This window comes from Elgaria multicarinata, chromosome 13 (assembly GCF_023053635.1).
Source record: "Elgaria multicarinata webbii isolate HBS135686 ecotype San Diego chromosome 13, rElgMul1.1.pri, whole genome shotgun sequence".
NCBI lineage: Eukaryota > Metazoa > Chordata > Lepidosauria > Squamata > Anguidae > Elgaria > Elgaria multicarinata.
The window spans coordinates 26,557,685-26,572,180 of record NC_086183.1 but is presented as its reverse complement, the minus strand read 5'-3'; the positions used below and the strand labels follow the sequence as shown (position 1 = coordinate 26,572,180).

At 45.5% G+C, this 14,496-nt stretch overlaps 1 protein-coding gene across 4 annotated transcripts; it reads left to right on the top strand.

Annotated features, from left to right (window-relative positions):
- The first annotated feature begins 6,164 nt into the window (after positions 1–6,164).
- LOC134407754 (interferon-inducible GTPase 5-like) lies at positions 6,165–9,882 on the top strand. Of its 4 annotated transcripts, none has more exons than XM_063139691.1 (2): positions 6,165–6,252; positions 7,588–9,882. In XM_063139691.1, the coding sequence occupies exon 2, from the start codon at positions 7,601–7,603 to the stop codon at positions 8,822–8,824; it is 1,224 nt and encodes a 407-aa protein (XP_062995761.1). In that variant the 5' UTR covers positions 6,165–6,252; positions 7,588–7,600; the 3' UTR covers positions 8,825–9,882. The 4 variants fall into 4 exon arrangements, with proteins under 4 accessions (XP_062995761.1, XP_062995762.1, XP_062995763.1 ...); XM_063139692.1 differs by having other exon boundaries at positions 6,178–6,252; positions 7,571–9,882; XM_063139693.1 differs by having other exon boundaries at positions 6,185–6,252; positions 7,591–9,882.
- The last annotated feature ends 4,614 nt before the right edge of the window (positions 9,883–14,496 follow it).

The following is a 14,496-nucleotide window of genomic DNA, read 5'->3' as shown; positions in this document are numbered from 1 at the left end:
GGCGTTTGTTCAATCCGTCCGAAATTTGGCAGATCAGGGCGAAAGCCGACATCCCTTTAAACTGCATTAGCAGATGTAGCTTTTTGGTTTTTCTCTATAGTAGTTACAGGCTGAGTTCGGACGACACGCTAATCAACTGGGGGTGGTGGTGGTAATTGGAACAGAATGGGAAACAACTGTTGATGAATGTGTCTTCTGAACTCAGCCACAGAAGGCCCTTTCCAGATTAACCTGTCCTCCATGCTAGGTCCTGTATCCAGCTTGTAGGTGCTAAATACGTGTTTGAAATAGTGTCCTCAGGTGCTTGGAGAGGTAGCAAAAATGCGTGAACATTTTATGCCAGTTAGATGGAAAACACTGATGTTATAAGGACAAGAGTAGCTGGTTTGCCCGTTGAAAGCAATAGAAAGCTGAGAGAGGCGGCAGCTTGTATGAAGCTTAATTTTTTTGGGGGGGGGGGAAGTTCCATTAACTTCAATGGGAGGAGGGGTGGATAAAGTTAGATAGCTGGAGAGGTGAAAGATTTGGTGGTTAACTCTTGGAACAGTGTTGCAGAAGTAGGTCTGAAGCTTTTGAATCTGTGAAGGGAAGGTATCTGAACATGTGCAGAGTGCCTGGAGTAGCATACTTAGGCTGCTCCAAACACATGAGGTATTAGAGGAGGGTTGCTCCCTTTTGCTGTCAGTGAGGGCAAAGCCACAGTAGATGATTAATCAGACCCTGGGCATTATACACAACAAATTGCATTTTATTAAAATTGGCTAAATAAACTTAAAAACATTATGCTCTTTTATTTAGGGTTCCGTGTTGCATTCACTTAGGAAGGATAGTGAGTGAAAGGGCAAATGGAAGAACATTTAATCTACTCTAATGGGTGATCACGATGGAGGTGATCACGAACGAGAAAGATCTTGGAATTGTTGTAGATCGCAAGCTGAATATGAGCCAACAGTGCGATATGGCTGCAAGAAAGGCAAATGCTATTTTGGGCTGCATTAATAGAAGTATAGCTTCCAAATCACATGAGGTACTGGTTCCTCTCTATTCGGCCCTGGTTAGGCCTCATCTAGAGTATTGTGTCCAGTTCTGGGCTCCACAATTCAAGAAGGATGCAGACAAGCTGGAGCGTGTTCAGAAGAGGGCAACCAGGATGATCAGGGGTCTAGAAACAAAGCCCTCTGAAGAGAGACTGAAAGAACTGGGCATGTTTAGCCTGGAGAAGAGAAGATTGAGGGGGAGACATGATAGCAGTCTTTAAATACTTAAAAGGTTGTCACACAGAGGAGGGCCAGGATCTCTTCTCGATCCTCCCAGAGTGCAGGACACGGAATAACGGGCTCAAGTTAAAGGAAGCCAGATTCCGGCTGGACATTAGGAAAAACCTCCTGACTGTTAGAGCAGTGCGACGGTGGAATCAGTTACCTAGGGAGGTGGTGGGCTCTCCCACACTAGAGGCCTTCAAGAGGCAGCTGGACAACCCTCTGTCAGGGATGCTTTAGGGTGGATTCCTGCATTGAGCAGGGGGTTGGACTCAATGGCCTTGTAGGCCCCTTCCAACTCTGCTATTCTATGATTCTATGAGGAAATTGGTGTAGCCAACTTTTTTTTTACTGCCCCGCCCCCTGCATTTTTCAGAACAACTTGATCTGCAGACTTTAGCCATTGATAATGCTTATCTCTATGCTGTGAGCGGTTTGACTGCTGATTTCTGCTCCCAGAGCTGCACTTAAAGGCAGAGGAGTAGGCCATGATGTTCTTTTCCTCAACATTATTCCCTAACAGCCTAATCATAGCCATGCCAACTCTAAAGTTCAGTCCAACAGAGTTCAGTGGGGGTAAGTTTGTATAGGTTTGCAGGCTCTGCTTCAGTTGGATCATCACTTTGCTATTTTGAGTTTTGAGCTGCAGATAGGTCCAAAAGAACCAACAGAGTTACAACCCCCCCGCCCCGTCTCTCTCTCAACATAAGTTATCTCTAGGGGTGTGCACGGACACTCCGCTCCGCTTCACTTTCAGATCCGCGATTTTCGGATCGGGCCGCTCCGCCCCGCCCCCACTCCGCCTATGCCCACTCCACTCCGAGCTTGGAGGGGGGGTTACCGGGCCCTGCCGCCATCACCGCCCATGCGACGGCGGCAGAGCCCGGTAAGGGACCAAGGGAGAGGGGGGCCTTACCTGCCTCCATCCGTGGTCCGTCGGCGTCTTCAATTGAGCCCGCGGTTCCACCAGGAAGTCTGGGCGGCCCAGGCTTCCTGGTGGAACCGCGGGCTCAATTGAAGACGCCGATGGACCGTGGACGAGGCAGGTAAGGGAGAGGAGGGCAGGGAGGGGGATTACCGGGCCTTGCCGCCGTCGCCGCATGAGCAACAGCGGCAGGGCCCGGTAAACCCCACTTACCTTTCCGGCAGAGCTCCGGATTGAGGCGAAGGATCCGCCTTCACCTCGATCCTCTTCGCCACGTTCCGCCGGCCCCCCAATCCTCTTCGCCTCCGCCTTAAGGGCAGGCGAAGCCCCCCGCTCCGCTCCTGCTTCTACGGTCCGATTAGAAGCAGAGCACATCCCTAGTTATCTCACAGGATGACCAAGGCAGATTCTTCTCCAAGACTAGGCTTGAAGCCAAATCGAAATGGATCCAGAAAAAGAGATTGCTATTAAGACTAGCAATATGACTAGAACAGTGGCCATGAAACACTTTTGGGCCTGAAATATATTGATGGAATCCATAAATGCTGATGCGGGTGGGGAGAGATGGGATATCCCTAAAATAAAAGGAAGTTGGGGGAATTTTTGGAGCAAACTCAAGTTTATTGTCATACATTAAAATTGCTGCACGTAATGCTCAAAACTAGTGCATCTGATTTATTATGTTTGAGGGTTTTTTAGGGATGTTTTAGATTTTACAAAGAACACAAAAAGAAGGCAGAACAAAGGGAAATTATCTGAATGGCTCTTAAAAATGAATTTACAGAGCCCAGAGCTAGACCAACACTTTTAAAAAATTAACTCAGATCCTAGCTTGTGAAACGCTGATATTGGGGGATTTCTGGGATTACAATTTGTGCCTCACTCAGCGTATCCCATCATTGCACAAGAACAACACCTCTCAGTTTGCTGCCTTCCTTATTAGGTCTGGCCATACTATGAAGCAGTTGATTCAGGCAAAAGATGGCAATCTCCGTCTGTGTGTATCACTTTGGAGAAAAAGGAGTTCGCCTCTAGACATTCTGTTGTTTTGCTCTTTCACTTCCAAGTGTGCTTAATGTGCTTTTATTTTGGAGGAGGGAAAGAAAGCTGGTCGCAGGACTTCAATCCGGAACGTGTTCCTGGACCAAACTGGGCCCACACTGTTTTTCTGCTGAAAACAACCATCTGGTTCCCCCCCATAAACAACGCTTTCAGATGGCAAACAGTGGGCAAGCTGGAACAATTTTGCGTGTTTCTAAGGTCACATGTCGTTCGGCCCCCAAAGCTGGTATTATCTCTAGCATCCAAAAGATGTGTCCTAGCCTCAGAGATGCCCAATAAAGTAAAGTGGCCTTGGTTCACCTCCCCTGACCTTCTCAGCTGATGTAAACCGATACCATTCCACATTTGCACTCAAAGGGCTGCCCTACCAGCATATGTGTCATTATTGGCACTAAAGTCAGTAGGGGTGAGACCAGTTTACACTTCCAGATAACGTTCAAGATCTCCTTTCTTGCCTATTAATTGCAGTGGCAAAAGGATCAGTAAATGAGGCACAAAAATGTTGTATCTTGTGTCTTGTATATCTATACGCATGTCTCATAACCTCCCCAGCTTTATTCAGAGTTGCAGTTAAACACCCATTACAACTGGATTCAGAGGCAAACAGTGGTGCTCGGCTTCGTCCATTTTCTGCTGCTGCCCCTTACGCCTGGAACGCTCTTCCAGAACATTTGAGAACTACAAGTTCAATCGCAGCTTTTAAAGCTCAGCTAAAAACTTTTCTTTTTCCTAAAGCTTTTAAAACTTGATGTTGTGCGGACTTTATACTGTTAGTTTTACCCTACCCTGTACCTGCTTACCCTACCCTGTGCCTGTTGGCATTCTCTTCCCCTCCTTATTGTTTTACTATGATTTTATTAGATTGTAAGCCTATGCGGCAGGGCCTTGCTATTTACTGTTTTATTCTGTACAGCACCATGTACATTGATGGTGCTATATAAATAAATAATAATAATAATAATGGTGCTGACGTTTAAACAGCATCTAGAAAGGCAGAAATTAAACAGGTGAAGCTTTTCAAATAGCTGCATCTAAGGAAAAGTGTCATCTATTTGTGAGCCAGGCTAAAAATTGCCATCTATTATTTATTTATAACTTTTAAACCCCACCTTTTTTCCTCCAAGGAACCCAAGGCGGCATACATAATCTTCCTCCTCCCCATGTTATCCTCACAACAACCCTGTGAGGTAGGTTGGGCTGAGAGTCAGTGACTGGCCCAAAGTCACCCAGTGGATTTCCATGGCTGAGTGGGGACTAGAACCCAGATCTCCCGACTCCCAGTCCAACACCTTAGCCACTATACCACACTGGCTTTATTTATTAAATAGTATTAAATATTCTACAGATTTAGTTAGGGGTGAATCCTCTATGGTACACACATGGGGTTGGATTTAGATATAGAGCTTCTCTAAATGAATGATTTATAGCATGCTTTTGACTGGTCACTCACAGAAGTTTGCAGGTCATTTTGATGATGTTGTGAATCTCCTGCTTTGTTGGTCCCTGGTGGACAGCTGGTTGGCCACTGTGTGAACTGAGTGCTGGACTAGATGGACCCTTGGTCTGATCCAGCAGGGCTCTTCTTATGTTCATAAAGCTTTCACAGCAATTTACAAAAGGCAACCTAGCAAGCAACGAAGGTATGTGTCGTTTTCTCCCTCCCTTGATTGGCTGAGCCTCCCTGGGAATCCAATTTTTTGTGGGGGTTTTTAGTGTGCAATTGGACACAAAATATGCAGTTGGGGGGAAAATGTGCAGTTGGAAATCTGATAATGTGCTGTTGAAAAAAGTGAGGAAAAAAATAAGACGTGTTATTATGTGAATAACGGGCTCAAGTTAAAGGGAGCCAGATTCCGGCTGGATATCAGGAAAAACTTCCTAACTGTTAGAGCAGTGCGACGGTGGAATCAGTTACCTAGGGAGGTTGTGGGCTCTCCCACACTAGAGGCCTTCAAGAGGCAGCTGGACAACCCTCTGTCAGGGATGCTTTAGGGTGGATTCCTGCATTGAGCAGGGGGTTGGACTCGATGGCCTTGTAGGCCCCTTCCAACTCTGCTATTCTATGATTCTATGTGTTTATTAAGAACTTTACAATAGACAAAGTCAGGGATGGTATGTAACACAAATTATGTAAGGATGCAGGTGAAAGAGCCCTTGATGTTGTGACTGATGTTGTTGGGTCCTGTGACAGTGTTGCCTGAATAGATGCAGGGGCAGAGTTGGCCCTTGGGTCTATTGCATGGTCTGGTCCCTCTGTCTGTGTCTTTGTCCTGTGTACTGTTGCTGGTTAGCATCTTCTTCAGGTTAAGAGGCTGTCTGTAGGCCAGGACTGGTCTGCCTCCCAAGGCTTGTGAGAGAGAAGTGTCTGTGCTGATGGATTGGAGTTCACTGATGATCTGTTGCAGTGGTTTCAGTTGGGGGCTGTACGTGACACAATCAGTGGTGTACGTCTCTTGGTCTGTCGTCCTTCCTGGAGTTCCGTACGGCCCTGTCAAACTGTCTTTAAGTTTAAGGTGCTACGAGTGTCGGTGATAATCTCTCCAGTCATGAAAGAGAAATAATGTGTTTGGCTTGGGTGGTGTGTGTGTGTGTGTGTGTGTGTGTGTGTGTGTGTCTGACAGGGCATTTGTGCAGTTGGAAAAGTTGCTTTAAAACCTCCCCGCCTGTGGGAATCCCCTTTCAAAGGGCAACATTTTCTGGATCCTGAGTGCTTCTTTTGTGGCAGGCTGTGACACGGGCCAGAAAGGGTGAATAATGCTTAGCCACTCAGGATTAGCCCAGCATTTGTTCTTATTTACATACGATGTCACCATTGGCTGCTATATTGTCAGGCTAACCAACCAACACATTTCCCAACCAACACATTTCCTGCTTGGCAGCTCCACCCACTTTTCAAGGGATGGTTTCTTTTTCCTTTCCTCCTACAACCGATGGAAAGCGCCTCCTCCATTCCTTTGCTGTTTTCTACTTTGCTGCTTCCCCATCAGAATTAATTTAGGAAACTCTGTGAGTATAGGGAGAGTGCAAAGCTGGAGGGAAAGAGGGGGAAATGCTTCTTTTGTTCTCTGGGGGCATTCAGTAGTTATTGCTGATTCCTGTTTTGCAGCCTCTGTAACTTGCTGATTTACTTCTGTAATGCTACCTAGTTGAATTGATTTCCTTTCATTATTCTGGAGTTTTATGCTTGTACGCGGCTTTGAATGCGGCGTAAATTGAAAAAAAACTAACTCATAAACATAATTAAGGTTAAGAATAGCACCCTGCCAGTTTCGTTTTACTGATTCCGGATACTGTTGTGTATTTATGTGAAATGTGACGTCGAATACGGAAGCCTCGGATGGCCAGATGGAAAGGTGGGTAGGATGTGGTACTTTTAAGGGCTGGTTTGAAGAGGCGCAGGAAAGACAAAAAAGGGATGCTAATCACAGGGTCAGGAAGGAAAGGCACACCCAGGTGGACCAAGAAGTTGTGGGGGGGTTTAAGAAAAAAAATTAAGCCCAGCGTGTTTCTGAAATAAATTGCAATGGTGTGCAGGTATCAGCTCAAAATGTCTTGTTCCAAAATTCCCCTGAGGAAGAACAACTGTTTGAAATGTATTGAGCTTAATAAATATATATTTTTTCCTTAAATGGCTGGCCCTCTTCACACAATGTCCTCTCTTGGTTTAGAACCTTGAAAACATGAGATCAGAAGAAGAGCCATTCTGGAGCAGACCAAAGGTCGATCTAGTGCTCCCAGAGTGGCCAACCAGATGTTTATGGGGAAACCACAAACCGGCCATGAGTTTGTGGCCTTCCTTCCAGTCATCCTTCCTTCCTTCCAGTCATGGTCCTTAGCAACTGGTATTGAGAGGCACACAGCTTCCCATACCAAAGGTAATATGTAGCCTCCGTGACTAGTGGCCTTGCCTGGAAAGGAGTGACTGTGCTGTTTTAAATGAACTACTACTTCCATGTTGGAAGTGATCTGCATAAAAACATAAGAAGATCCTCCCTGGATCAGATCCATCTAGTCCAACGTCCTGATCACACTAGCTTGACAAAGAGTTGAATGGACACCTTCATAAATTGTGGGGAGGGAATTTTACCAAGTGCTCTTTTTCTTACCCCATGTAGGACAAACAGCACTGGCTAAAATTCCTTCTGTACAACTAATGGAAGTTCCAGCGGTCCTGTCCCTTTTTTGTATCTGGCTCCAGATTTCGCTTATTATAAGCTCTAGATGGGAATTGAGGTTTAGCAGTTTAGCCACTGTCTTGCAGGAGACCAGAAGAGCTAGCAGATGTGACCAGAAAGAATCTTGATTTCCTTCTTTTCTTCTGCAGAAAATAAACACCTTTAGCAGAACATCCACCATGGAGATCCAGGAGATGGACCTCAGAGAGATGGGCTCTGTGATCCAATCCCATGTGGTCTTGGAGGTATCCAGTAAGGTCCAGTCACTCCTGGATTCACTGGAAACCACCACGCTAGAGATTGCGGTGACAGGTGACTCAGGTGTTGGCAAGTCCACCTTCATCAATGCTCTGCTGGGGCTTAACGATGGCGACCGCCATGCTGCCCCTACTGGCGTAGTTGAGACCACAGTTTCACCCACGCCTTACCAGCATCCTCGCCTGCCCAGCGTCCGCCTTTGGGACTTGCCAGGCATTGGCACCCCGTGCTTCCAAGCCAAGACTTACCTGCAGCAGATGGAATTTGAGAGATATGACTTCTTCATCATTGTGGCATCGGAGCGGTTCCGGCAGAACCATGTTATGCTGGCCCATGCTGTGCATGCCATGGGAAAGCGCTTCTACTTTGTCCGTTCCAAGGTGGACCAGGACTTGCGGGCTTCACAGCGACGAAGGCCAACCCGTTTCCAGGAGGTTCAGGTGCTGCGGGAGATAGAGGCAGACTGCATCCGCCAACTAAAGCAAGAAGGCCTGGATTCTCCCAAGGTCTTCCTGGTCTCCAGCTTTGAATTGCACAGATTTGACTTCCAGCGCTTGCAAGACACTTTGGCTGAAGAGCTGGAGAGCCACAAGCGGCATGCTCTGCTGCTTTCTTTCCCCTCTGTCACCGCTGTGGCTGTGCAGAAGAAGAAAGATGCGTTGCGCAAGCACATCTGGAAGAAGGCCTTGCTGGCGTGCGTTGTCTCGGCCTTGCCCGGCCTTCCTCTCCAGCTCAACATCCCCATGCTCATGAACACCCTAGGCTCCTACCGCCGGAGTTTTGGCCTGGACGATGACTCTCTCGGGGCCTTGGCCATCACGGCCTCCAAGTCCCATGGTGTACTGAAAAACCAGGTGTGCTCAACATTAGGCAAGGATTTCTCGGAGAATGCTGTCCAGGCCATCCTGGGCCAAGCTGCCCTCTATGGGCAGGTGGCCGCCCGGCTGGTGAAGAACAAGGTGCCCCTTTTCGATAACATGGTAGCTGGGGCCATCTCTTTCACAGCCGCCTATTACCTGCTGCATACTGCCCTGGATAGCTTTGCACAAGATGCCCAGAGAGTCCTAGAAAGAGCCTACGGTTTGGAGGATGAGGACCAAGGCTCCCTCTGCTACCCTCCAGAACCTGGATTCATCTATGACTGAGGATAAGCCAAGAAAGCCATCTAAGGGTGCCTATGGATAATTGACCAAAGCTCTCTCTGTTTTATGCTCATCTTGCTTCTCTTTCCCATTCTCTTGGTCCAGCTAGCCAGGAAAAGGTATTAATATAGACTTCCCCGACCTGGTGCCTTCCAGATGTCTTGGTCCTCAGCTCCCATCACTGCCAGCCAACATAGCTGATGGGACTTGCAGTCCAGCATATCTGGACGGCACCAGGATGGGGAAAACTGCACTCATAAGCCTCCGTATGCTCCTCGTGTTAACATTCCACTAGTGAACGCTGAGATCGTTCCTTGGGAGAGGCCTTCAAAGAATGGTGCTACAAGAACTGAGAACGTTCTCAGAATTTCTCTTTGATGTAGTGGGATTAAACAGTGGGGAGAAGGATCCTCACTCCATTATTGATGGAAGATGCAGGAGAATAAGTTACAAGAATCTTATGGACGGTGGCCCGTATGAACCCTTTGGAACCCTGCCATGGCAGCAGAACAATGCAGACTTAGGTGTTGCATTCTAGAGTAGTAACTTCGGGCCAATGTAGACATATTTGTCACTTATTTTGCCCTTGGATGATTGTTGGTGTTTTCCCCCCACAGAGAGCCAGCACAGGGTTGTGGTATGGAGGGAGGGGGGTTAACTGTTTGCCCTCACTGTAATCTCAGTCAGAATTCATGAGCTTTCCATGCTGGATCTGACTGAGGGTCCATCTAGTCCAGCACTCTGTTCACACAGTGGCCAACCAGCCATTGGCCAGAGACCAACAAGCAGGACATGGTGCAACAGCACCCTCCCACCCATGTTCCCCAGCAATTGGTGCACACGGGCTTACTGTCTCGAATACTGGAGAATAGCATACAACCATCAGGGCTAGTAGCCATTGAGAGCCTTCGCCTCCAGGAATTTATCCAACCCCCTTTTAATGCCATCCAAATTGCTGGATATCACTACATCCTGTGGTAGTGAGTTCCATAATTTCACTATGTGCTGTGTGAAGAAGTCCATCCTTTTATTTGTGCTGGATCTCCCACCAATCAGCTTCATGGGATGACCCCGGGTTCTAGTATTTTGAGAGAGGGAGAAAAATCTCCCTATCCACATTCTCCATACCATGCATAGTTTTGTACACCTCTATCATGTCTCCTCTTAGCTTCCTTTTTTCCAAGCTGAACAATGTAACCTTCCCTCCTAGGGGAGATGCTCCAGCCCCTTAATCATTTTAGTTGCCCTTTTCTGCACTTTTTCCAGCTCCATAATATCCTTTTTTAAGGTGTGGTGACCAGAACTGTACACAGTCTTCTCTGTTTTCACTTGCATAATCTCAGCAGGGACCACGTTGCCACATCGTGAATCTGAGGCTGCATTGTTGGTGAACAGGATCATGCTGTATTCATAAATAAAAACTCACATGAGTGGAATTATTGTTAACGCTACCACCAGAGGGAGCTATTAATGGAAGACTGGAATATTACTTCAGGGAAAGAGAAATGGAACACTTTGATCATGGGTATTGGCACTGCAGTCTTCTTCAGACGTACTACTTGTATGAGTAGATACCTTGTGGGCTGTTACCTTATATGTCGACCAATTCTTATGCTTTTTAAAGATTAGATTTCCTAATGAACTAACACTTTCAGTATCTAAGAAATAATGCAGGATAATCCTAATTTAACTAGCAAGACAAAATATCTCTTCTATATTTTCCAGAGTGAAGGATGTATGTATTCAATAAATTGTTTATTCTTCCACATCTGTTGTCTCTGCAACCTATTCATTGGATCCATAAGTAGCTCCTTATGAAGTAGAAAAAAGAGAACAGCATATGTGGGAAACATTAGAAGACTACAAACGAGTATACAGGTTCTAGGCATTGCTTCAGACAGGTACAGCAAATTGAAACCCTGAGAGCTGGATGGGATGGTCCGGAGCCATTTTATCTGGTAGCTCTACCAAAATATTTCCAAGCTATAACAAATAGAAATTCCACACTTAAGTGTTATGTCGCTTTTTTATTTCGTTTTAAAGGAGGAGTAGGGAAAACAAAGCTATGGGTTGTTTGCTTGTCTGCAAGACAATTCATGGCTAAAAGAACAAACCATGGTTAACAGAAAGTGGCACCACCCCACAAAAAGAAATTATCAGCAGACTTGGTGGAGTCCTGAGGTTTGCAGAAATACAAAAGAACAAGCCCAAAGCCCCCCCCCCCCAAAAAAAACAACAACCCCCCCCCCAAACAGCCCAGTGAGTACTGAACATGTTCAGTGTTCGTGGAATGCTAACCGAATGTTGTGGGGGTGGGCACAGAAAGCTGGGAGGGGAGAGAATGGAATGGAGTGGCTGGAATTCTGAATAGCTGCACTCCACGCTGCAACTTTTTGTTGCAGGTTCCAAACATTTTAGCTACAGGAAAGCAGCTTCTTTCTACAGCGGACTTAAAACGTTAGTGTCAGTGAAAAGAGAAGAAAAAGGTTGCCTAATCCTCTTTGAAACTTTCTATATTGAGTTGATTTGGCTTCAAGTGGGTCAGATGGATATACTGTAAGTGCTTCTGGAACCCACTAGATGGAGCTCTGCCCTTCCTGTTTACTACCAATGAAATGTGTTTAGTTAATCGCCAGGGGATGCTGTGCCAATAGCTACCTCAATCTAGCAAATGTAAATTCTGGCCAAAGTGGCTTGAATCCCGTCTTTACTAGAAAGGAATTAGCACAGGAGCTGAATTAAGATGCCTGTGAAGATATTTAAGCACTGCCCATCTTCTTGGCAATGCAACCTGAGCAGGCACTTGGTTTGCAATGTTGTTTTAAGAGCAAGCACTAATAATGAATATCACACATGGGCAACTAATAAAAACGGTCACAGCTCTGCCATGGCGAAATATACATGGCTGCAGAAAGGTGGGTTGATCTGAAATCAACAAGGGTGTGTATGTGTGTGAGTGTGATTTTAGTGGTATCTAAAATCCAAGGGGTGGGGAATCCAAAATCCACATTAGGCAATGCCAAGTTAGGACTAGCCAAAAAGGCGCAAAGGTTCGTGCAAGCGGTTGAGTTCTCTTCAACAGGCTAGGTGGTTTAAGAGGCAGGGAGAAGAGGTGGGGGAAACCAGGAAAAGTTTGAAAATTTGGTCAGCTTTTGTGGCCGTGAGGTCTGCAGCTTCTAGGCAGTTTCAAAATGGTGAGTGCAGATTGAACCAGTCACTGGTAGGTGTTGCAGATATAGAATTAGACCTGGCATTCTGGGACAAAAAAAAACCCCAATGGCTAACCCTATTTCTGTAAACATAAAGCCAGCTGCAACTCAGATCCATCTCTTGACTCTGAGCCTATAAGGCAGGTCTCACGACCAGCGGTAGGAGAATTTTGCCCAAATGGATTATTAGGGCTGTGCTCCACTCCGTTTCGGGTCATAGGAGCGGCCTGATTCGCCTCCGTTAAAGGCGGAGGAGAAGCGAGTTGGGGTGGGGTGAAGCATTGTGAAGCGGACCATCCACTCACGGAGCGATCCGCTTGTTGCAAAGTTCTGCCCACCATTTTGGAATTTTTTCCCATAGGATTGCATTGCACAAACTAAGCACATATAACTTTTTTTGTTTTTCAAGCTACATCCTTGAAACTTACTGTGCTTAGAGAGTGATGATTGGGGGTCATTTGTGTCGATTTTCAGAAGTTTTCATCATGTGGTTTGCTTGCTATTAATTTTTATAGAATGGCTAAAACGGGAGGGGGAAGTGCTTTTTTCCCCACCTTGATGATTGACAGATTCAACGCCCAATCATGATAAGTGATCACCTGATGTGAAGCATCCTCCAATCCCAATGTTGGAGGGCGGGGGGAATAAGCAAAATGGGATACTTAGTAACTTGGGATACTAGTTAGTAACTTTGATTTCTTTGTCTTTTGATTGGACTTTTTTCAGTGTTTTGAAGCTGTAGCCCCAGTAAACTCTCTCACACAACCTTAAATCATATACTAAGTGAAATAACAGATAGGCAACACACCACTGCAAGGTACCCACCATAACCTTGGGGAACAACTGAATAGATGTGGTGCAAGGGGATCCAACCCCATGTGTGTACCATAGAGGATTCACCCCTAACTAAATCTGTAGAATATTTAATACTATTTAATGAATAAAGCCAGTGTGGTATAGTGGCTAAGGTGTTGGACTGGGAGTCAGGAGATCCGGGTTCTAGTCCTCACTCGGCCATGGAAGCTCACTGGGTGACTTTGGGCCAGTCACAGACTCTCAGCCCAACCTACCTCACAGGATTGTTGTAGTGAGAATAAAATGGAGCGGAAGAAGGGGATTATGTACGCCACCTTGGGTTCCTTGGAGGAAAAAAGGCGGAATATAAGTGCAATAAATAAATAAATAAATAAATAAATAAATAAATAAATAAATATAATTACAAAATTTGGTGGTATCTCCACTCATGACCACAAGATCTAGCAAGCTAAATTTGGCTTCCAGGACTTCAGGACTCCTTTTCTCTACGTCATTGATACCAACATGCACCATTTACCTGTGACGCACCCCGACACTACTTACCAAGCTATCTAGTTGATATGTGATATCTGCAACACTTACACCTTGCAGGCAAATTAGGGTGCGGTTGACCGTACCTATCTCGAAGCACTGCCCTGTTACGTTTTACTGAGTTTTTATTTGGTTATTGTAAACTGTTCTTGGAATTTCTGAACTGAAGGGATGTTTTAAGTAAATAACACATAACCCTCCCATAGTTCGAACTGGTACAGTCCTGACACAAGGGTAGCATGTCAGTGAGAATGAGGTCTTTGCCACTACCACCAGCCTCCCTTAAGGAACTGGGGGTACAACATTAGGGTGACCATATGAAAAGGAGGACAGGGCTCCTGTATCTTTAACAGTTGCATTGAAAAGGGAATTTCAGCAGGTGCCATTTGTATATATGGAGAAGCTGGTGAAATTCCTTCTTTATCCCAACAGTTAAAGCTGCAGGAGCCCTGCCCTCTTGACCAGATACAAAAGAGGTCAGGGCTCCTGCAGCTTTAACTGCTGTGATGAAGAGGGAATTTCACCAGGTTCTCCATATATACAAATGATACCTGCTGAAATTCCCTTTTCTATTAAAGATACAATTAAAGATAATTGCAACCATTTTATTTATTTATTTATTTATTTATTTTATTTATTTATTACATTTTTATACCGCCCAATAGCCGAAGCTCTCTGGGCGGTTCACAAAAATTAAAACCATCATAAAACAACCATTAAAGATACATGAGCCCGGTCCTCCTTTTCATATGGTCACCCTAGGAATTCACTTTATCACCCCTTCCCCTACTCATTGTAACCACCAGCCTTTGGGTAGTTATGCATAAATTACACCTTGGTCTGAAATTATCACACACATTTAAAAGCTAGATAAATAATAATGTATTTCATAGAACAAATGGTTTTCATTTCCCCCTAGGCTTTCCCAACTGATTTTCATTTTCCCCAGACTTTTCCATAGATGGTTGTTGTTGTATTAATGCAGCTGTTGGGGAAAGAAGAATTCCCATCCACCCCTTAAGTTGCTGTTATTTCTCATTTTCTTGGATTCTTGACATCGCTATGAACATAAGAATATAAGAAGTGCCTTGATGCTGGATCAGACCAAGGGTCCATCTA